Source organism: Triticum urartu, chromosome 2A, assembly GCF_056163025.1.
Source record: "Triticum urartu cultivar PI428250 chromosome 2A, HENAU_Tu73, whole genome shotgun sequence".
NCBI classification, from domain to species: Eukaryota; Viridiplantae; Streptophyta; class Magnoliopsida; order Poales; family Poaceae; genus Triticum; species Triticum urartu.
In genome coordinates, this window is record NC_141874.1 from 676,764,279 (window position 1) to 676,786,714 (window position 22,436).

General features: G+C 43.5%; 3 protein-coding genes and 2 pseudogenes across 4 annotated transcripts; 2 read left to right on the forward strand and 3 right to left on the reverse strand.

Moving 5' to 3' along the window:
• Window positions 1–4,712: 4,712 nt before the first annotated feature.
• LOC125539653 (AT-hook motif nuclear-localized protein 1) lies at window positions 4,713–8,904 on the forward strand. Of its 2 annotated transcripts, XM_048703154.2 has the most exons (6): window positions 4,713–4,851; window positions 4,974–5,680; window positions 6,208–6,260; window positions 7,157–7,288; window positions 7,998–8,159; window positions 8,250–8,904. In XM_048703154.2, the coding sequence occupies exons 2-6, from the start codon at window positions 5,116–5,118 to the stop codon at window positions 8,568–8,570; spliced, it is 1,233 nt and encodes a 410-aa protein (XP_048559111.1). In that variant the 5' UTR covers window positions 4,713–4,851; window positions 4,974–5,115; the 3' UTR covers window positions 8,571–8,904. The 2 variants fall into 2 exon arrangements, with proteins under 2 accessions (XP_048559111.1, XP_048559110.1); XM_048703153.2 differs by lacking the exon at window positions 4,713–4,851 and having other exon boundaries at window positions 4,858–5,680.
• A 3,747-nt stretch (window positions 8,905–12,651) lies between these two features.
• LOC147986656 (uncharacterized) lies at window positions 12,652–13,977 on the forward strand. The gene is made up of 3 exons (XM_087540113.1): window positions 12,652–12,735; window positions 12,839–12,985; window positions 13,618–13,977. The coding sequence occupies exons 1-3, from the start codon at window positions 12,652–12,654 to the stop codon at window positions 13,975–13,977; spliced, it is 591 nt and encodes a 196-aa protein (XP_087396239.1).
• A 1,122-nt stretch (window positions 13,978–15,099) lies between these two features.
• On the reverse strand, window positions 15,100–16,500 carry LOC147986657 (uncharacterized). The gene is made up of 2 exons (XM_087540114.1): window positions 15,667–16,500; window positions 15,100–15,586 (listed from the first exon to the last, which is right to left on the reverse strand). The coding sequence occupies exons 1-2, from the start codon at window positions 16,498–16,500 to the stop codon at window positions 15,158–15,160; spliced, it is 1,263 nt and encodes a 420-aa protein (XP_087396240.1). The 3' UTR covers window positions 15,100–15,157.
• Window positions 16,501–16,707: 207 nt separating this feature from the next.
• On the reverse strand, window positions 16,708–18,391 carry LOC147986658 (uncharacterized; annotated as a pseudogene).
• Window positions 18,392–20,303: 1,912 nt separating this feature from the next.
• Window positions 20,304–21,412, reverse strand: LOC125537818 (uncharacterized; annotated as a pseudogene).
• Between the last annotated feature and the right edge of the window lie 1,024 nt (window positions 21,413–22,436).

Genomic DNA, 22,436 nt, shown 5'->3' on the forward strand with positions numbered 1-22,436 from the left:
ATATTTCCGGACTCCAAAACCCTTCGTCCAATATATCAATCTTCACCTCCGGACCATTCCGGAAGTCCTTGTGACGTCCGGGATCTCATCCGGGACTCCGAACAACATTCGGTAACCGCGTACATACTTTCCCTATAACCCTAGCGTCATCGAACCTTAAGTTTGTATACCCTACGGGCTCGGGAATAATGCAGACATGACCGAGACATCTCTCTGGTCAATAACCAACAGCGGGATCTGGATATCCATGTTGGCTCCCACATGTTCCACGATGATCTCATCGGATGAACCATGATGTCAAGGATTCAGTCAATCCCGTATACAATTCCCTTTGTCTACCGGTATAGTACTTGCCCGAGATTCGATCGTCGGTATCCCGATACCTTGTTCAATCTCGTTACCGGCAAGTCTCTTTATTCGTTCCGTAACACATCATCCCGTGATCAACTCCTTGGTCACATTGTGCACATTATGATGATGTCCTACCGAGTGGGCCCAGAGATACCTCTCCGTTTACACGGAGTGACAAATCCCAGTCTCGATTCGTGCCAACCCAACAGACACTTTCGGAGATACCCGTAGTGCACCTTTATAGCCACCCAGTTACGTTGTGGCGTTTGGTACACCCAAAGCATTCCTATGGTATCCGGGAGTTGCACAATCTCATGGTCTAAGGAAATGATACTTGACATTAGAAAAGCTTTAGCAGACGAACTATACAATCTTGTGCTAGGCTTAGGATTGGGTCTTGTCCATCACATCATTCTCCTAATGATGTGATCCCGTTATCAATGACATCCAATGTCCATGGTCAGGAAACCATGACCATCTATTGATCAACGAGCTAGTCAACTAGAGGCTTACTAGGGACATGTTGTGGTCTATGTATTCACACATGTATTACGGTTTCCGGTTAATACAATTATAGCATGAACAATAGACAATTATCATGAACAAGGAAATACAATAATAACCATTTTATTATTGCCTCTAGGGCATATTTCCAACACCTCGTGGGCCCCCTGTTGCTCCACCGATGTACTCCTTCCTCCTATATATATACCTATGTACCCCCAAACGATCAGATACGGAGCCAAAACCCTAATTCCACCGCCGTAACTTTCTGTATCCACGAGATCCCATCTTGGGGCCTGTTCCGGAGCTCCGCCGGAGGGGGCATCGATCACGGAGGACTTCTACATCAACACCATAGCCCTCCGATGAAGTGTGAGTAGTTTACCTTAGACCTACGGGTCCATAGTTAGTAGCTAGATGGCTTCTTCTCTCTTTTTGGATCTCAATACAATGTTCTCCCCCTCTCTTGTGGAGATCTATTCGATGTAATCTTCTTTTTGCGGTGTGTTTGTTGAGACCGATGAATTGTGGGTTTATGATCAGGCCTATCTATGAACAATATTTGAATCTTCTATGAATTGTTTTATGTATGATTGGTTATCTTTGCAAGTCTCTTCGAATTATCAGTTTGGTTTGGCCTACTAGATTGATCTTTCTTGCAATGGGAGAAGTGCTTAGCTTTGGGTTCAATCTTGCGGTGTCCTTTCCCAGTGATAGTAGGGGCAGCAAGGCACGTATTGTATTGTTGCCATCGGGGATAACAAGATGAGGTTTTCATCATATTGCATGAGTTTATCCCTCTACATCATGTCATCTTACTTAAGGCGTTACTCTATTTCCATTAACTTAATACTCTAGATGCATGCTGGATAGCGGTCGATGAGTGGAGTAATAGTAGTAGATGCAGGCAGGAGTCGGTCTACTTGTCTCGGACGTGATGCCTATATACATGATCATACCTAGATATTCTCATAACTATGCTCAATTCTGTCAATTACTCAACAATAATTTGTTCACCCACCGTAGAATACTTATACTCTCGAGAGAAGCCACTAGTGAAACCTATGGCCCCCGGATCTATCTTCATCATATTAATCTACCAATACTTAGTTATTTCCTTTTGCTTTTACTTTGCTTTTATTTTACTTTGCATCTTTATCATAAAAATACCAAAAATATTATCTTATCATATCTATCAGATCTCACTCTCGTAAGTGGCCGTGTAGGGATTGACAACCCCTTAACGCGTTGGTTGTGAGGATTTATTTGTTTTGTGCAGGTACGAGGGACTTGCGCATAGCCTCCTACTGGATTGATATCTTGGTTCTCGAAAACTGAGGGAAATACTTACGCTACTTTGCTGCATCATCCCTTCCTCTTCGGGGAAAACCAACGCAGTGCTCAAGAGGTAGCAAAGTGAACAGAGCATATGTAAAAAAAATTGGGCAGGGCGGACCATGGCACGCTTTTGCCCCTATGTAGCTCCGCCAGTGGCCTTCTCAATAGCTGCATATGTGATCAATCTGCTCGAGAGGAGGAGGATAGGTTAACCAGTAACAATTCCCCTTCTCGCAAGGCGGGCAGGGCAAAGCATTCCTTTCATCGATCTTCGTCAGCGAGTCTGTGGATTTTCCTCTCCTTTTTGTTCGCCGCTATGGTGGTCAGTGGCGGGGAGGAGAATCTTGGTGCCTCGACTTCATCTAGTACATAGATTAGGGTTTTAGTCATCGTAGTGGCGACGCTGGGACGAATGGCAAGTCTTCTTCTTCGAGTCGATCTTTCGGGCTCTGGTCCTCCTCAAGTTCGTTCGTCGAGATGGATCAGATGGAGCTCTAACGTAAATTCTTGCCAGCTCCGTGGGGCCGTGTGGTTAGGTTTCTCACCGTGCGGACGCAACCGTGGAATTTTGCATTAGGTGCTTCAAATTGATTCAAGGGTTCCAAGGAGACGACATCATCTCCTGGGCGTTGGTACTTAGGGGCACGTGGACGAAGACTTCCCAACTACCATTGACAAGGTCAGACCGACTCTGACATGGAAGCGGCGATAGTGCTCGTTCGGTGGTTCATGGATTTTAATGTAATTTTTATTATGTTTGAAGTGTTTTGTACTTTTGATGAATCTTTATAACAAATATGGGTCATTTTCGCATAAAAACACAAGGTTAGAGTTTCTCCCCGTGTTTTCGCGATGGCAATATAAGGTGTCAGGCGTTTTAGATCGATTCAAGGGTTCAACGTGCGACGACTGCGACTCCAGAGCGATGGTACTTAGGGGCACGTGCATGAAGACTTCTCGAGTGTCATCGACAAGGTCAAACTAGCTCCGGTAGGGGAGTTGCAACATCGACGCATCGACGACTCGTTCTACAGTTGGCAACGGTCGTTCGATGGTCCAGGGACCTCGATGTAAATTTATTATGTTTAAGGTGCTTTGTACTTTAGGGTTAAATTTCATCAATAAAATATGAGTTATATGCAATAAAAATATAGAATTAGATTTTTTTTCAAATAAGGATTCCATTATATATTTTTGATATATAACTCATATCTTATTGGTTCTGAAATAGCGGTTATAGAAATATATGGGAGGCTCGTATATTTGGGAGGGGGTGGGTCATGAAATAGCTTTTCCCTAAACTAAATGAAAATTATACTTTTGAGGAAGGAAAATAAAGAAACATTATACTCAAGATACATTTCCGATTGAAGAACGCCAATAGAGAGGAAACGTTGCCTCCCTGATGCCCCTATAGCGAACTATCGTGCGCTTTGGAGGATCTCGTAAGTGAAAAATGGTGATTTGGGAGGCACCAACGCACCAACGCCTCCCCCTCCCCCTCCCCCCAGGCTCTTAAAACCTTTTTTCCTTATTTTTTTTGTCATGTTAACATGAGAGAATTGCTATGGGGAGGCCCGTTTTGGCTTTGGTGCGCATATGCTCCCAAAGGAATAGTAATTTTTTAAAAAGTAAATCAATTAAAAAAATCTGAGTTTTAAAATTTTCTTGTGGATGTTCAATGTTAGTCTAGCAAGCATGCTTGACAATCTTCATGCGAAACAGGATAGCAATGCTTCGTCGGTGAAAATAAATAAATTAATTGTAACATTTAGCATTCGATTTGTTTTTTTTGCATAGGTCAAAATACTCAAGCTTTTTTCAGTAGAAATTTGCAGGTAGCATTTTTTGTGTGACAACGAACATATCTATTTCTTTTTCAATTTTTTTGACATTTGAAAAAAAACATTTTTGATGGGCAGGAGCATACGCTAAGAGCTGAATTGGATTTCTGATTGCTATGCTGCAGTATAGAAGAATTTGTCGTGCTACATGAAGAAATTTGTGAAATTTGCTTACCTATCCAGGAATTGTGATGCTAGTAGAAGTGGATTGCTATGCTATGGCGAAAAGAATTGCCATCCTACGCCGAAGAAAAGTTGCCAGTTGCCACACACGTGCATGAATTGCTATGATGCAACATTGAGAATTGCCATGCTATAGAAGAGAAAACATCACTGCAAACATAGAGAAAATTGCCACACATGTCTCAATAATTTGTCAAGTTATAACTATCATAAAACACATAAAAATTGTGATGCTTATATAGAAGAATGTCATTTGTTCAAGATTTGCATCGTTCGCTCAAGGGGTGGTTGGAGCAAACGTTTTGCATCATTCGCTCAGGGAGGATGGGTAGAGCGAATGGTGCCCCACAAGAATTGCCACTCTTACGTGCTGAGATTCGTGCGAGGGGATCGGACGCTCTATAAAATTTCCGATTTTTTTATAGATGATACTTTTAGTAAGGGTGTTTTTTCTTGGAAGGGTCCACATGTAAGAAAAATAATTTGCCAATGAAAAAGGAAACCGAGGCTATTTTTGTCCAGCCGGTAAGAGCACGCGAGGAGGGGGGTGGGGGGCCGATTTATTGCTCGATATTTCGCGATTTCTCTCCTGCGGCCAGCAGATCTGTTCCGATCCGACCCCCGAGGGCAGGTAACTCCCGTCTCCCTCCCCCAGTTTTACTCCCAGATCGATTTTTCTTTCCACGCGCAAATCCGCCTCCGCTTTCCCCATTTTCCCTGCGTATTTTATTGAGTCTCGATTTCCTCGATTAGTTTTTGAAGTGCAGAGGTGGTTCACGTACAACCGCCGCTAACCGCGCGCGCGCGCTGCCCGGAGCGACGACGCGCGGCGCGGGCCGGCCGAGGAGAGCGCGCCGGATTCGTGCGGTGGCCTGACCTAGGGTTTCGCCGCGAGATGGACGGCCGGGATCAGCCGCAGCAGCAGCAGACGCCGCTGCCGCTGCCGCTGCCGCCGCCGCCGCAGCAGACGACGCCACCGCCGACGCCGCAGACGCAGACGCCGCGCGTGAGCTCGCCGCCGCCGGTGGCCCCCGGCGTCATGATGCCGCAGCACGCCTACGGCGCGATGCCGCCGGGCTCCGCGAGCGTCATGCACGGGATGCCGCTCGCCTTCAACCCCATGGCGTCGCCCGGGGCCTCGCAGGCGGCATTGAAGCCCGCGGACATGCCGCCGCTCGCCATGTACCGGCCCGATTCCACCCCGCCGGGCATGCCGCAGTCCGTCGGCGGCGGCGGTGGCGCCCTGGTGGTCAGCGTCAGCGGCAGCGGCAGCGGCGGGGAGCTCGTGAAGAAGAAGAGGGGAAGGCCGAGGAAGTACGGGCCGGACGGGACCATGGGCTCGGCGGTGAAGGCCGAGGCGGGCGGGCAGTCTGGTGGCGCGGGCTCCAACTCGAATCCTGACGGGAAGCGCAGAGGACGGCCCCCGGGATCTGGCAAAAAGAAACAGCTCGATGCCTTAGGTAATTTTGGCCGCACCCGCGTTGGTTCATATCTGAATTCAGAAACATCACTGTTCACTCAGCAGCAGCTTGTGCTGAATAAAAGCATGTAGTACTGTATGTCTTTCTACATATTTGTCGCCATTTACTTTGTAAGGATTTCTCCACATTGTAAAGGAATTAAATAGGACGCAATAGTGCAGGCATTTAAATAATGTGGGAAGTACACCTCTGCTTGATGTTAGTTATGCACAGAGCACTCATATAATATAGAAGTGAGCTCAGGTCTTCTGAATATTAGAAAATTTATTGGTTGCCTTATTTTTTTAGGAATATTCTTCTATGGGTTTTTATTATTGTTTTGCTCATTTTTCTATCATGTCACAAACTGTGTTTACTTTTGAGTTTTGCAAGATAAAAGGGTGGTAAATATTCTGGCAATATAGGAGTATCATGTTAATCGCAGTTTATCACGTTGGTTGTAATTCGATGGCCTTCTTTGAACATTTTTTTGTGCTGACTATGATATTTGGTTTACTGAATTGTAGGTTCAGCTGGGACATCATTTACTCCTCACATAATAACTGTCAAGCCTAATGAGGTACTCCTCACATATTAGAGTTGACTGAAGTTAAACTTTATAAAGTTTGACCAAGTTTATAGAAAACAATATAAACATTTACCATCACAAATTTATATGATGTGAAAGTACATTCAATAATAAATCTAATGGTATTAATTTGTTATTGTATATGTTAATGTTTTTGTTTATAAACTTTGTCAAAGTTTACAAAGCTTGACTTTTACCAAAGCTAATACGCGGACTAAATAAAAATGGAGGGAGTACTTGAAAAATGCTCCGTCCTCTCTGATGTCATCGCGTGCTCTAGTTGTTCCTAAGTTGCTTTTGGACATTAGTTGTACGGTCAGGATCGAGTAGATTGCCCTGCTGGCTACCAGTCTTGGTTGAGAACAGAACCTGTCAGCATTATATTATTCATGAGCATACTGCTTTACGTTGAAATTAATCACTTCCATGGAAGAGCTAAGAACAGAGTGTATATTATGTGGCTCCTGGTACAAACAGCAAGAAGTAAAGCATAGCACTGAGTGGACCCTTGAGCATCTTTTGATATTTTATCCTCTTGACTTCTGTTTTCTTGCTACAACTGTTTTCGGTCTTCCCATGGATTCCATGCCATTACTGCATATTTATTACATAGTATCCAACCTGCTGATCCACAGGATGCATGGCACAATTCTTAAAGGATGGTCTTACAAAACTAGTAGAGTATGAGTAATAAATAACTGTCGGTTCTATCTTAGGCTGTTAGCTCCCATTCTCCTGGCATTACTTGGATACCTGTCATTATTCTGCAGTACCAATCCACATCCTCCCTTGATAGATATTTGCTGAACCTATTCCTTGCTTGTCCCTGGAGTTCAGACTATTTACCACACAGTGGGCGTTTATGCTTTAATTTATCTTGTTTGCAGGATGTTGCTTCGAAAATAATGTCTTTTTCACAACAAGGCCCACGTACTACATGTATAATCTCAGCAAACGGTGCGCTGTGCACAGCAACACTCCGTCAACCAGCAACCTCTGGTGGCATAGTGACATATGAGGTACGTCAAGGCCCAACTTGCTGAGATCTCAGAGGCATTGTGTGATTTTCGCTTCTCGTTATTTTTGTGAAGTGGTAATGCACAGGTTCAAAGTCCTACAGTAGCATCACAGCTGTCAACGGACCTATGATTTGGTTGTGTTCTAGCATATAATTCTGTAGTCTGCACTCTGTTGGCCTATGGTTAACTGAATGTTTGCTTATTATTTAGGAGTAAAAAATTAAGCCTATATGGTCGATTTACTGATTGTTCATATTTCTTTTACATTTTCTATTTCCATTACTTCTTTAGTATAGCTTCCTTGTTTTTCATGTATTGTGTGCTAACTGTCTTTGTGAGCCCAATATGGAGTTTGTTAATCTTCTTGTTTGTTCTTGTGAACATATATAGTCTCTGACGACAGAACTGAAATGTCTAATATGTAGTTTTCAGTTTACATCTCAGCTTTTTAAGTTACATGACAACAGGTCCGAAAATTTAATCTGTACTTCTCACTCTCCCATTAAGTGCAAATCACTAACTGAGCATGTTAAAGGCACCAGGTTTTCTAGACCTTATGATAGTTTACTGGTTCCTTCATGTGGTCAGACTACAGAGTCACACCGTATTTCTTGATATTTTGGAATGGGATGTCAGTTTTATATCATACAAAGTTATATTCCAAATTGTAAAAATACATTGATTACCTATATACTGTTATGTGTCACAGGGCCACTTTGATATTCTCTCTCTGTCGGGCTCATTTCTGCTGGCAGAGGATGGTGACACTCGTAGCAGGACAGGTGGTCTGAGTGTTGCTCTGGCTGGAAGCGATGGGCGTATTGTAGGAGGTTGTGTTGCAGGAATGCTTATGGCTGCAACGCCTGTCCAGGTTTGTTGATGTTCTTTGCACTTTATTGTCAAGTGGCATCTCTGCATCCAAATTAGGCCATCGGTGACAGGTTACCATGTTGCGTTTCAGGTTGTGGTGGGCAGCTTCATCGCCGAAGGTAACAAAAAGCCCAAGGAAGAACAACCGAAACGCGAGCCAACATCTGCGCCGATGCTTACATCTGCGCCGATGCAGACGCCTGCTGGCTTCGGTGCAGCCTCAGCTGCTGCTACGCCATCAGATGGAACATCAAGTGACCATTCTGATGACCCAGGGAGCCCTATGGGACCCAACGGTAGCACGTTCAACAATGCAGGCCATCCGACACACGCTTCATATGCTCCGGTGGGCTGGTCCCTCTCCGGGAACCAAGGCCGCTACGACCCAGACATGAAGATGGTGACCGACTAATGGCTCCCCGATTTGCAGCAGCTTTATTCTCTAGTATTTGACCTAGTAGAGTGTAGGGTTTCCTGCACCGGCGCCAACAATTCATTGTCGGCCAATAATCCGGTGTGCTAGAGGTAGTCGGAGAGCCTTTCATGGAAGGCCTGAGGAGCAAAAATAAGTAGCATTGTCTTGCCCTGTTAATGTTGCTTTTAGTTTGTATCTCTTATCTGCTTTCTCAGTTAGTAGCTTATGCTTGGAGTTGTTATATCCTAATCAACGGTTTCTATTACCCATGAATTTGTATTTCAGTCTAGTATCTGCATGCACCAGTTTTGAATGCCATATATTTGTGTTATCATTGTTTAGCTTATTTATTCAGAGGGCTGGAGGGATATATACTCCGGGAATTACTGGGGTATAAGAGAAATTCAACATCCATTTTGGGCGGGTCGTTCTTACGACGGGTGGCTTTATTAATTACCGTGTTATTCAGATTCCATAGTCACTAGTAAGCCATTATTCACTAGTTACTCTTCTAAATCTCTCCTCTATATATAAGCCTTCCACCCCATCAGTACCCTGAATTCTTCACGCCCATGATTCCATGGTTCGAATCTTTAACAACTGCGGCCGTTTGTTCAGAGTAATTTTTTCTTTTGGAGAAATGTTCTTTGTAACTTCTCAGACGGAAGGCACTGTTGTTCATTCAGATAAGTGGGTAACATGCCATAGCAGAATGGCAGAAGGTACATTCTATGATAGCTCACTAGCTCGGCATACAGGCACGCACGCACACACTTATATTCAGTTTATTCTGCCACGATCACTCCTTCCCTCGCCTTTCCCTGGTACGACCCCATGGCCGGAACTCTTTCACGCATGCTTGGATGGCGACTGCGGCAGTGGCGCCACGACGGTGTAAGCTGCAAAATTACCAACGTGCCAGATTCAGTGAAAAAATAGCGCATTATAGCAAAAAGATAGCGACACACATAAGATTTGCTATTAGCGCGGTATAGCGACACACATTAACGAGTTATTCTCCAGCACGCTATAGTGTGCTATTTCCTTTCACTAATGGAAATACTAATTATAAGCATAACAAAGCAGTGGACGAACTTTTGGACGCTGATGATCTGCTTGTTGGCGGCGGTGAGGACGAGGCAGATGCAGGGCATGTCCACTACCTTCATTTCAGCGCGGGTGTCCGGGCGCACGTAGGGGGCCTCCTTGATACTCTTGCTGCAGACGGGCAGGGGCGGAGCTGGAGCTAATCTTACCCTGATGCACCACTTAACCATGGAGAAAAATTTCAAGCGTGGATGCATTAAATAAAGGTCCGTCATAGCTTGTAATAGGGATTACCAAACATAATAGAAGTCGATTTGTAAAACAAAATGCAACAGCCAAACTGCTTAAATATAATGCTAAAAAATGACAAAATTACTTGAAAAGGTCTAGCATTCTCAAATTAAAACACATCATCACATATCATGGTCATTAACCTACAATATAAAAACTAGAATCAAATTTTCAAGTAGAACATAAAAAAAATGCCCAAATCAAAGTATTTAAATTTGCTAATTTTTTTTTAAAAATTACCTTTAGTATAATCTATTCCTCCAAGACATGAAATACTCAACCACATGATCATTGATGACCTTTTCTGTTTCTTCGTTCTCCACAAAACAAAAATAACATCATCACTTAATATTCTATCAATTTCCTTTTGCCTGGATCATATTGAATCTCCTCCTCCCAATTCATGTCTTCTGGAGCATCTTGTGATGGTGCATTTCTTTTTAGAAGAAACTGTCCATTATCTGCACTTAACAAATAAGATATCGAAAATTATGAAGCCAATGAAGTATATCTAATTACAAGTTAAAACAATAGCTAATGCCTGGCGTTTTGCCCAAACACATACTCCCTCTATCAAGAAATACCAAAGCATTTGGATCACTAAAGTAGTGATCTAAATGATCTTATATTTTCTTTACGGAGGGAGTACAATTAAATCTAATTAAATAAGATTTAATCCACTAGGCACAATTTCATACATACAACTGTTGTAACCTAAAAATATTTAGGACAAACAACACAGAGAAGGGTTAAATTCGAACCAAGAGATACTGTAATCTAGACAAAAATAAATAAATGAGAATACATTGCTATTTTGCTAAGGAAGAGGAAGAGAAAATTATGACGTGCCACGTGGTCGCAAGGGAGGCACGTGGTCGCTGCAGCATTAAGCGTCGTTCGGACCGATGAGGAATAGATCCGTGCTGCACTAGGCCAAAGGGCCCAGTTTCCTTACCTCAACTGATTTGTTTGTGTGTGTTTTCTTCTTTTTTCAGTTTCCATTTGTATTTATTAAATTTTAGTAATATTTTTAAAAATTTGGCACATATTTTTGGAATGCAATAATTTTTTTATAATACGTGAACAGTAATTTTTTCAAATTTTGGAACTTTTTTCTAGAATTTTAGAAACATTTTCCAAATTAGTAAACATTATTTGGATTTGTGTAACATTTTCGAAATCTTAGAAAATATTCAAATTCATGAAAGTTTTCGTAATTTGGATCATTTTTAAAATTCTTAAACATTTATGAAATAGGGGAGAATTTTCAAATCCAGGAACAATTTTCCAAAAAAATTATAATTTTTTTAAATTCCCTTTTTGCAAATATGAGACCAATTTTTCAAATTCACGAACTTTTTTGAACTCTGGAAAAATATTTCAAATTGTGAACATTTTTGAAAATTCTTGATCATTTAAAAAAATTCATGAATATTTTTTAAAATTCGGTGAAAAGGCAAAAAGGTTAAGGAGAAAATGATTAGAAAGTAAATAGGAAAAAATAACAAAAAAGAAAGGAAAAACAGAGGCTCCTGGTACATGGCTCGACTCAAAGTGCACGCTGGGGCTGGAGGGATTGGAGGTTATCCTCCGAGCCACGCAATCGCATTGATTAGTTGGTCTTGGATGGTGATGTAAGAACCAGAATTTAAGATAATGTTTTTTTTGCATTGGAATTTAAGATAATGTGATGAGTATATGTGAACGCATGTATGGTGCTTTTTTACATCATCGCTCATGTACGATTTGATATCACCTACAGCTGGTTGAATTAGACATACCGAGGCTGGGCTAGGTTTTGGGCCAGGTTTAACAAAGCCCAGGTGAAAATACCAAGCCCGAGCCTAATTCAAAATTGCTAACCAATGTTTTGTTTGGTTAAGTTTAATCATTTTGTGGATACATAAATATATTACTATAACTATTATTTACACAAAATATTAGTTTTAGCCATTCTAAAGCTCGCCAAGATAGGATTCAAGTGAAAGCTGAGCCCGTGCTTCCGCCTGTCGTGTCTCTCGGGCATCCGTTTCTCATGTTCCCAGCTCATTGACCACCTCGCGGCAGCCAATGGTGCCGGCATGTTGTCGATGATCTGGGCCAAACCGGATAATGAACCGAGTGTGTGGTGGAACGGGTGGAGAAACCGGCTACAGAAGAAAAAAATAGTCGAAGTGGAGCACCACATGTGCCCTGACACGTGGGACCATCTTGACTGAATGTGCACAAATTAAAGGTAAAATATGGCACACGTTTATATTTAATAAATGAGCTAAAATGAATGAAAATACATTATATTGGCTAATTCAAATTCATCTGTACAATTCATAAAATTGTTGAAGTCTGAAATTCCAGTCTCTTGGCTGTTTCACGCTTTCTCACATGATCAGTAAATTGCATAAAACCACCATTTTGAGGGCTAGGTTTGCGAAAATCACTAGGATACAGATTCGCTGCAAACAGCACCACGTCTAGCGTAATTCTTTTGCAAAAATCACTGATCGGCAGATCGGGCCGTGTTAAGTGAGTTTATGACAGCTGGGGCCGTTTTTCGCCTACGTGGCACTCCAGGCCGTCCGGACAGCCGGCAGACGGCGTTAGACGGCGCCGTTCAGTCCTAGCAGTCAAAAGCGCCAACCGTTACTCCTTCTCCACTTTGCTCGCTCGCTCTCTTCTCGCTCTCGCTCTGTTCTTGGTCGCCGCACCCGTCGCCACCGCGCCGCGCCGCCGCCGCAGCGCCATGGTGTCGTGGAGTGATGGGTCGGATATCAGCGAGCACACCAGGCAGTACATGAGCTCAGATTCCGACGACGGCACCATTAAGGTCAGTTCTCAGAGTTAGGGTTAGGGTTTGATATTTGGGGATTTTTGGAATGAGCTTCTTTTCAATCATTGGACCAAATATTTGTCATTCCTTTGCACTCCAGGTTCCTGCTAGCACCGAAGACTCAGATTTCGAGGGCCCTGAGACAGATATGTATGTTTTGTGCCATGGACACGGGAAGGCAGCAGAAAGGCGTGTTGCTTTCGAAGGGATTCACACTGGCAGGAGGTTTCTTTATTGTGCAGAGAAGGTATGGTTCCAGCTGAACTAATTGGAAGTTGTGGATTTACCAAACAGATATGTCATTTGTTTATCATGGATATGTACTGTGGAAGCAGTCATTGTATCATATTGTGAGGTTAGGATAGTGGATGCAGTCATTGTTTACTGTGGAAGCAGGCATTGTATTATACTGTGAAGTTTGGACAGTGGATTCATTAATTGTTTACTCTGCCAGCATTGTTTAGTCTGGTTCTGGCAACATTGTTTAGTTAGGTCATTTTGTTAACTCTGCCAGGTTAGCATATTTTAAGAGAGTAGATGCATGGGTTGGCAGACCAGCATTTTTTAGTTTGGATCTGGCAATATTGTTTAGTTAGGTTATTTTTTAACTTTGCCATGTTAGCTTATTTTAGGACAGAATATTCATGGGTTAGCACACCAGCATTGTTTACTTAGTAGTTGTTTATTTTAGAGCATGATCTGAATTTTAGTATAAAGTAATCTAGCCTATCATTATAAGCAAGTCACTGTTATGTAATTCATTTTGTTAATACTCTTTTTCCAGGAAGGTAAAAACTGTGACTAGTAGAATGGATTGATCCATCTTGGCCCACTACCCTTGAGAATGCACTGTCCAAATTATGGTCTATGTATGAGCAGAGTAAGATGGAAAGGAATGAGGAATGTCTGATGCATTCATTTACTGTTCATGACCTGACACAAGAGAAGAAGAAACTCCAGGCCAGCTATGAGAAGTTGGTTGAAGATGTCAATGCACTTATGGATGGCCAGGAGCAGAGGGCAGTGATAGAAAGGAAAGATGCTGAAACAACCAAGTTGCAGGAGAAGTATGACACTTTGAAGAACATAGCAGCTGCTCAAGGTACTGTCATTAGGAACATGAAGTTGAAGCTAGCTGAAGAGAAGAAGAATTTGCAGATCCACATTGATGAGCTCAAGAAGACAGTTGAAGAGAGCAATGTGAAGCTGGAGGGCATCAAGGCCATCATAAATGGATAAGCAATGCAAGAGAAGAATGGGCAATATCATTTGGCATTTGCTGACCTTTTGCAGGGTGTGGTTTGGCATTTGTTGTAATGATGGTAGTTTAAATTTTATTAACTATGAGTACTCCTGAACTATGGATATGTAATCTTAAGTAAGATGTTTGCATTTGAACTAGTGCTGAATGTGGTGCTATTTGAACTAGTGCTGAATGTCAAACTATGATTATGTATGGATTTGAACTAGTGCTGAATTTGGTGGTATTTAGAGCTGGTTAATGTTATCTTAAGTAATCTGTTTACAAATGATGATTTTTGCTTTAGTATGTTCATGTTCAACTGATGATTCTGAGTTAAGTAGGGTCAATTAGGGTTGTTTTTGGCTTTTTATCGACGCCGAGGCATCAACTAGGTCAAGTTAGGGTTTTTGGTTTTTTATCGACGCCGAGGCATCAAGTAGGCCAAGAGGAGTTGTTTTTGGCTTTTTATCGACGCCGAGGCATCAAGTAGGCCAAGTTAGGGTCTTTGGTTTTTTATCGACGCCGAGGCATCAAGTAGGCCAAGTTAGGGTTTTTGGGTTTTTATCGACGCCGAGGCATCAAGTAGGCCAAGTTAGGGTCTTTGGTTTTTTATCGACGCCGAGGCATCAAGTAGGCCAAGATAGGGTTTTTGGGTTTTTATCAACACCGAGGCATCAAGTAGGCCAAGATAGGGTTTTTGGGTTTTTATCGACGCCGAGGCATCAAGTAGGCCAATATAGGGTTTTTGTGTTTTTATCGACGCCGAGGCATCAAGTAGGCCAAGATAGGGTTTTTGGGTTTTTATCGACGCCGAGGCATCAAGTAGGTCAAGATAGGGTTTTTGGGTTTTTATCGACGCCGAGGCATCAAGTAGGCCAAGATAGGGTTTTGGGGGTTTTATCACAGCATCAAGAGTATCACAGCATCAAGACTATCACAGCATCAAGAGTATCACAGCATCAGCAGTACTACTAGAATGCCATAGTTTGACACAAATTGATCATAACAGTTGAGCATCATAGGACTACTAGAATTCCAAAGTTGATACAACATCAACACAACCAAATCACCATCAACACTGGAGTAGCATAACTGGAGTAGCACAACTTCAACAACATAGTTTCACAACACAACCAAAATGCCATAGTTTGATAAAACATCAACACAACCAAATCATCACCATTTTGCACCAGAGGCAGTCAAGTAATCCTTCATTCTGTTGCTGGGCTTCCTGACTCTCTGGGAACCATCACTTGGTCTTGGAGGCATGAAAGTAGCTGATGAAGATCTGGTTGCTGGTGCCTTACCCTTGGGAGCAGCTGGTGCCTTACTCTTGGGAGCAGATGATGAAGATTTACTGGCTGCTGCCTTACCCTTGGGAGCAGCTGGAGCAGTTGGCTGCCTCCTAGCTGGAGCAGCAGCAGATGTTGCCCTCCTTGCTGGAGCTGGATTGGCAGCAGATGTTGCCCTCCTTGATGATCCACCAGCAGTGGCAGCAGCAGAAGCTGCAGTCCTTGCTGGAGCTGGACTGGCAGCAGCAGAGGCTGCCCTCCTTGCTGGTGCTGGTGTGCTTCTACTATCAGGTGGGTAAGAGCTGGTGCTTGGCTGCAATGAAACAAGTAGTTTAATATTAGTAAGCAACAAAGTAACAATAAATTTAGTCTTTCTCATAGCAGAGTGGTTACCTGATGTTTGTTCTTTCTCATAGCAAGTGCAGGCTTTAGAGCATCATGGCAATTGGTGTACCTATGGCCCACCTTTTTACAGTTGGAGCAGGTAATTGAGGCCATTCTTGAAGTGTCTTTGGGAGCTGGCTTCTCAAATTGGCCCTTTCTCCTCTTAGTCTGTGCTCTGCCCTTGTGTTCTTTGAAAACAGGAGCCTCAATGTCCAAACTATCTGTCCTTGGCCACATGTCAGGGCCAGGTACAGGATATATTATAGGACTGTAAGCTGCCAGGTACATAGGTTTTTTGAAGAAATTATGAACAAAGTCCTCTGGCTGAAGCTTAGCCTTGTGTATAGTAGAAACAACATGATTGCAAGGAACTGCTGTCATATCCCACTTCTTACAACCACAAGTCCTTTGTGCTAGGTTGACATCATATGTTCTCTCTTCACTAGTAACTTGGAAAAGGTTGGGGCCAGCCATCAATGATTGGCAGTTTCTAGACCACTTCTTTGCTTCCTCCAATTTCTCTGCATATGTTGGAAAAATCTCCCATCTGACAGTCTGAGTCTTGGTTCTATTTGTATTAAACTTGACCATTAATTTTGTTCTAATTCCATCAACCATGGTCCTTATTGGCTTAGCCCTGACATCTAGAACCCACTTGTTGAAAACCTCACTTAAGTTGTTAACTACTAAGTCTGTTTTGCAATTTGTGTCCATGGCATGTCTGGCCCAAGTGTGCTTTGGGATTTTACTAAGCCAAGCCCATGCTGCCTCACACTCTCTCTTCAACTCATCCATTGAAACATTATAACCATGTTCAGTATATGAGTAACTTGCTTCATCCATGTATTTCTTCAATTCTGGCCCTCTAAACCCAGCATTTTGAAAGTTCTGGTAAATGTGTCTGAGGCAAAACCTTTGTGGACAATTGGGAAAGACTCTGTTTATGGCTTTAAGCAGGCCCTGTGTGAATTTAAGTAAAGCTAACTTAGTGACTACACCTAAATGATTGTGTAACTACTAGAAAGAAGTATGATTGTGTACAGAAAGTAGCTACACCTAAATGCAAGTAACTACTAGAAAGAACTAAATGAAAGCTAGCACAAGTGGATTTCATTACCTTCTGCCTATCCGAAATTATTGTGTAGTTGCCAAACTTCCCAGATTGGCCATCTAGTGCTACCTTCAGCTGATACAGAAACCAAGTCCAGGAATCTGTGTCCTCCTTATCAACAATTCCAAAAGCAATGGGAAATATATTATTGTTCCCATCTCTTCCAGTAGCAGCAATGATCTGTTGACCAGTAGTGAGCTTTATGAAGCATCCATCCAGACCTATAACAAGTAAACACATTAGGCAAACTATTTGAAAACACACATTATTCAAACACACATTAGATACCAAGCCATTACCTATGAATGGTCTGCAGCCACTCAGAAACCCTTCTTTGCATCCATTTAGGCAATAGAATAATCCATGAAACCTAGGGTTTGTGCTTGGATGCTCCCTCAAATGTCTTGTTGTCACTATACACCTTGAACCTGGATTAGTATCTAGTACAGCCTGCAAATAATCCCTAATCCTGGTGTACTAGGCCTTCTGATCTCCTAACACAACATTCTTTGCTACCTTCTTAGCCCTGTATGCCATGTGGGTTGATATTTCCACTCCATACTTGCTCTTTGCAGTGTTAATTATAGTAGTGATTGTTGTGCATGGGTCATTTCTGATTGCTTCCTCACAAAACTTTGTAACCCACTTAGCAGTAACTTTTGTGTTCTCTGACACAGAAGGACAAGTGTGCACCACATACTGCTTCCTTATGGTAAAAGTCTTCTCATTTGCAATCTGAGAAGCTGCTATATAAAAAGGGCATGTCTCATCTATGCATTGTGCTATAACCCTGTCACTGCAATTTCTATGGTACTCATAGTTCCTGTTCTGTGCAATGTGCATTGTTTGAAGTGCATTCCTGAACTGGTACACATCAATGAAGCAAAGATGCTTCACAAATTGCTCTGCTGGGTGAGCTCTATTCTCATCATACCATAACCTTTTCTTCATCTTCTTAGCTCTGCTTTTCCTGCCATTGGGCAAAACATATGTCAATGCCTCTGCACCATCATCATCTTCCACACCCAAGTCCATTGGTTTCCTGTCTTCATCAGAAGATGGTATCCAGTCCTCCTCAAACAACTCCTCTACACTTGCATGTGATCTGCTTGTTGGGACTTTTCTGTGTTTCTTCTCCCTTTTCTTCTTCTGTCCATCTTGCCCTACCTGCTCCAGATTACTCTCTTCCTCCAAAGTACTCTCTTCATCCTCTTCCTCCTCTTCTTCACTTTCAGGCTCATATAGTGCATCCTCCTCCTCTGTCTCATACATTTCCTCAACATCTGTGTCCCCTTCAAAATGAAGGAGTGGATCTTCCCTCTGTCTTTTCATCTCCTCAAGCCTAGCAAGGATACCACCATATTCTTCCAAATCATCATCATCACTGTCCTCCTCATTATCCATCACTGCAGCTTTTCTCTTCAAAGAAGTGTCCTTCTCTTTATTTTTCTTATTCTTCCTAAACATTTGAATTTCCTTCCTCCTTGTCTCCTCCATAACCTTTTCAATTTCCATTTGCTCCTCTGAATTGTTTACAGGATTTTCCTCCACTTGTACATAACCTAAAGCAAGTTGCTCCTCCAAATTGTTTGTGCTATGCTGTGTTTGAAACTGTATGGGCATTGGCTCCAGTTCTGCTGCTTCTGAACTTCCTGCTGCTACATGCACATTCCCTGCATTGAACAACACTCCTCCTTCATCTATCTGATATAGTTTGGGCTCTCCAATTTCTTCTAGAGGGATTTGCTGCTCAATAACATTGGGGCTGGTGTTTATAGTTGCAACATTGGGAGAACTGGCCCTAACAACTGTCACATTCAATATCTTTTGATTTTGCAATGCTATGTTGTCTAGAATTTCCTCAAGCTTGTCATCATCATCTATTTCTTCCATTCCTTCTATACCTAGCCCAGGATCCCTGACATAGTACATGTAATCTTTAAATCCATAACCTTCTGTTTCTATCAGTGCTACTAGGTTGTAAAATGTTATGTCTGACATCATCATAGATCTCTCAATATTGTCTCTGTCATGGAAATGCATCCTCAATTCCCAAACCTCATCATCCAGACTGCAAATAATATAAAATACATAGCAGTATAAGTGCTTAATTATAACTGAATAACACTAATGAAACAACTCATGTCAGTGCACTAATACAATCCTTTGTCACTTATAAAGCAGATAACAGGATAACTCATTTAACAGTGAACCTAACCAAATGTCTAACTTCACTCCAATTAACAGTGTACCTAAAATAAACTGAATAACAATATCATAATCATATACTATACCAGGATAACCTTGCTGCTCGTTTACAAAATCAACTAAATCAGCTTATTTGTCAACTAATCTAAAAATGTCAACCCTAGGGCAAATGACAAACAAATCACAGAATCTGAACTAATCTAAATTATGTCAACACTAGAGCACATGACAACAAATCCACAGCATCTACTCTACTCCATCTGATAGGATAGAGCAATATGGACCCTAACCCTAGAGTACACTAGCAACGCAATTGAAGAGGAGTACTCATTGAATGGAGAACAGGAAGGGGAAGAGCAAAGAAAAGTGGATCTCACTATACGCCGCCGTAGGATGACCCGATGTGTTGGCTTCCCGTCGGATTGGCCTTCACCGCCGCGGCGAATGCTCTCGCCGCCCGGTATTCCATCGAATACTGCGGGTCCTCCTCCTCTGATTCCTCTGTCGGCTTGCTAGGGTTCGAGCTCCCGCAAAGCTCGCATGGATCCACTGCGGGTCCTCCTCCGCTGTCGGGCGGAGCGCCACCACCAGCAACTCCACCTTTCACCGGGCTACGCATCTCTGCAGTGCGAGGGGCAAGGGGGCGACGGCGGCGGGAGCAAGGGGCAAGGGGGCGACGGCGGCGGGAGCGAGGGGGAGGGGGCAACGGCGGCAGGAGCGAGGGGGAGGGGGCGGCGGCGGCGGGAGTGAGGGGGAGGGGGCGACGGCGGCGGGAGCGAGGGGGAGGGGGAAGAAGAATGGGAAAACAGAGACGGATGCGGGGATGACTAAAGACGAGACCTAATGCGCCGTCTAACGCCGTCTGCCGGCTGTCGGGACGGCCTGGAGTGCCACGTAGGCGAAAAACGGGCCCCAGCTGTCATAAGCTCACTTAACACGGCCCGATCCGCCGATCAGTGGTTTTTGCAAAAGAATTACGCTAGACGTGGTGCTGTCTGCAACGAATCTGTATCCTAGTGATTTTCGCAAACCTAGCCCTCAAAGTGGTGGTTTTATGCAATTTACTCGAGTAAAAGATGACATTTACTCATTCATTAAAGAACACCACCACAAACATAAGCTCACCAAGTAATACTTGAAACTATATCGATGTTCACTTCGCAATTAACCATACATTTTGCACACAGAGCACACACTGTACAGTGTTTTTTTTAAAACATGTACTCCCCCTATACATCATCTACATCCCATCAATGTACTCCCTCCGTAAAGAAATATAAAAGTGTTTAGATCACTAAAATAATGATTTAAACGCTCTTATATTTGTTTACAGAGGGAGTAGTATTTTGTGCTGTTGAGTTGGTTCTGCCCGCACCCACGCAACAGCATCTTTAATCTGAGCGTCCAAAATGTCCCAAGACCAGTCACCAGATTCCAGGTCTTCATCTTCACATTGCAAACTTACTACCCTTTCTGGAGGATTAGTTGCGAGCTTGTTGTTGTCGCGTGGTATCTCTTTTGGCCTTACAAGATATTTGGAGAAGACGGTTGGAAGTAGGGGCACATTAGAAAAGAAGTTATTGTGAGCTTCCACATTGCAGTCAGCATGGTATGGCTGTCGATTGATATATTTAGAACATGACCGCAGATATGCATAGTTCATGTCAACCATGATCATCCACGGCTGTCCAGAAAGCTGCGCCTCGTCCCTCAACAGGCAGCATAGGGCATCCGGATCCTCGGCGCAGATGACTGGGAACTCGGGAAGACACCGACCTATGCCCAGATCTTGGTAACCACGTTGCGCCCAGAGACAATCCAGGTTGATCACGCGATGTATCTTCCACTCAAACTTGGAGCTACCATCCCTCATGTTCAAAGTCCATATGGTGATCTTCTGGGGAGGCGGCTGCTGCTGCTGCCCTTGGCTTCTCTCAAGACGTCGACACGAGCCGTCGTAGTCATTGTCAATGTGGACGAAGCGCATCACGCCTTGGAGGACAGACACACTTCGGTATCTCGACGCTAAGCACCTTGAGAGCTGTACCAACTTGGAATACTCTGCTGCTCCGGGGAAACGCACGAACTGAAGCACCGGCCGGGGACTCTAGGTTGGAGAAGTCACACAGCAGGGCGCCGCTCAAGTAGTCGACCCAGCAGAGGAACCGGCGGTTGAACGCGAGCACGTAGTCGGTTTGACCAGAGGATCTCGTCTTGCGGCTCGAGGAAGCACTCCCACTTTTCAGTCTTGGAGTCGAAGACGCGGAGTTCGGCAAGCATGAAATAATTTTCGGAGGCCTCTTTCTTTTTCGAGTGGACCTCGAGGTTGGAAACGACGTAGCGGCCGTCGGCGAGCCGCAGGATGCCTGTGGCGGAGTTCGACTTCATCAACGGCCGTTCCCTGGGGCCAGTGTACAGAGGCAGCCGCTGCACCGAGGGGGAAGGTCGGCCCTGAGGGGGGGCAAACGGGGCGGCCGCCCCGGGCCCCCGAAAGTCAGGGGCCCCTCGCAGGTATGTGTACGCAGGGTACAATACAGGTATATACCTCGAGCGAAGAAAAACTGAACCAAATTAACTCAGCGACGCCTCAGCCTCGCGTGCTAGGCCTAGGAAAGAAAAGGAGAGATGACGGGCCTGGCCCATGCTTGCACGTACAGGCAGAGACGTGCATAGGAAAGGAATCGCTCGATTCACGCAGGATTTCCTTTTCCTTCGGATCGTTTGGTCATCTCGTTCCCTGCTCTTTTGCATGTCCCCTGACCTCTGTTCGTCTAATCGTGTTCAAGATCTGAACTCTACCTCCTGACAACCGACGCGATGACCGCGGCAGGTACCTCTCTCGCACGCCTTCTGCCCTTGCCTGTTCTTCTTGTTTCTTTCTTTTTCTAATCCCGATTTCCGATCGATCGATCGACCTTGTTAATAGGGATCTGTTTTCAGGTGATCAAATCATTGCGCACACATAGCTAAATTAGACTACAGAGAGAAGGTACTATACTATGCCCTAGCAGATTTTGTCATTGTATTAGATTCAAATCTTCTGTAATTAATCTAATATTTTATTTTCAATTTTAGCACCGTCATATCAGGTTCAGGTAGAAAGTATCCATCCGGATGTGATAAAAGAAAAAGTAAGGAGGTACTAGATGAGATGAAAGCATCATTGAGAGAGGATCCTTAATACCAGAAGACAATGTTGACGTCAACATGGATGATATCAATGTGAGCAATCATGCGCCCATATTTAATTCATCCGCGGCAGAATTTGCTAGTGTCGATGAGGAATCAGTTATGCCTGTGGATTTATGATCGAAGCAATTTGGATAATCTTGATAACAAAGCTAGGGATATATTAGTGGGAAAAAGGGCCTAAAAGGGAAGAAGAAAACACTAAATATTCTTTCGATGAAAATTCAAGACATTTTTCCGTATAGTCATTACTAAAGAGAAATATGTAGTG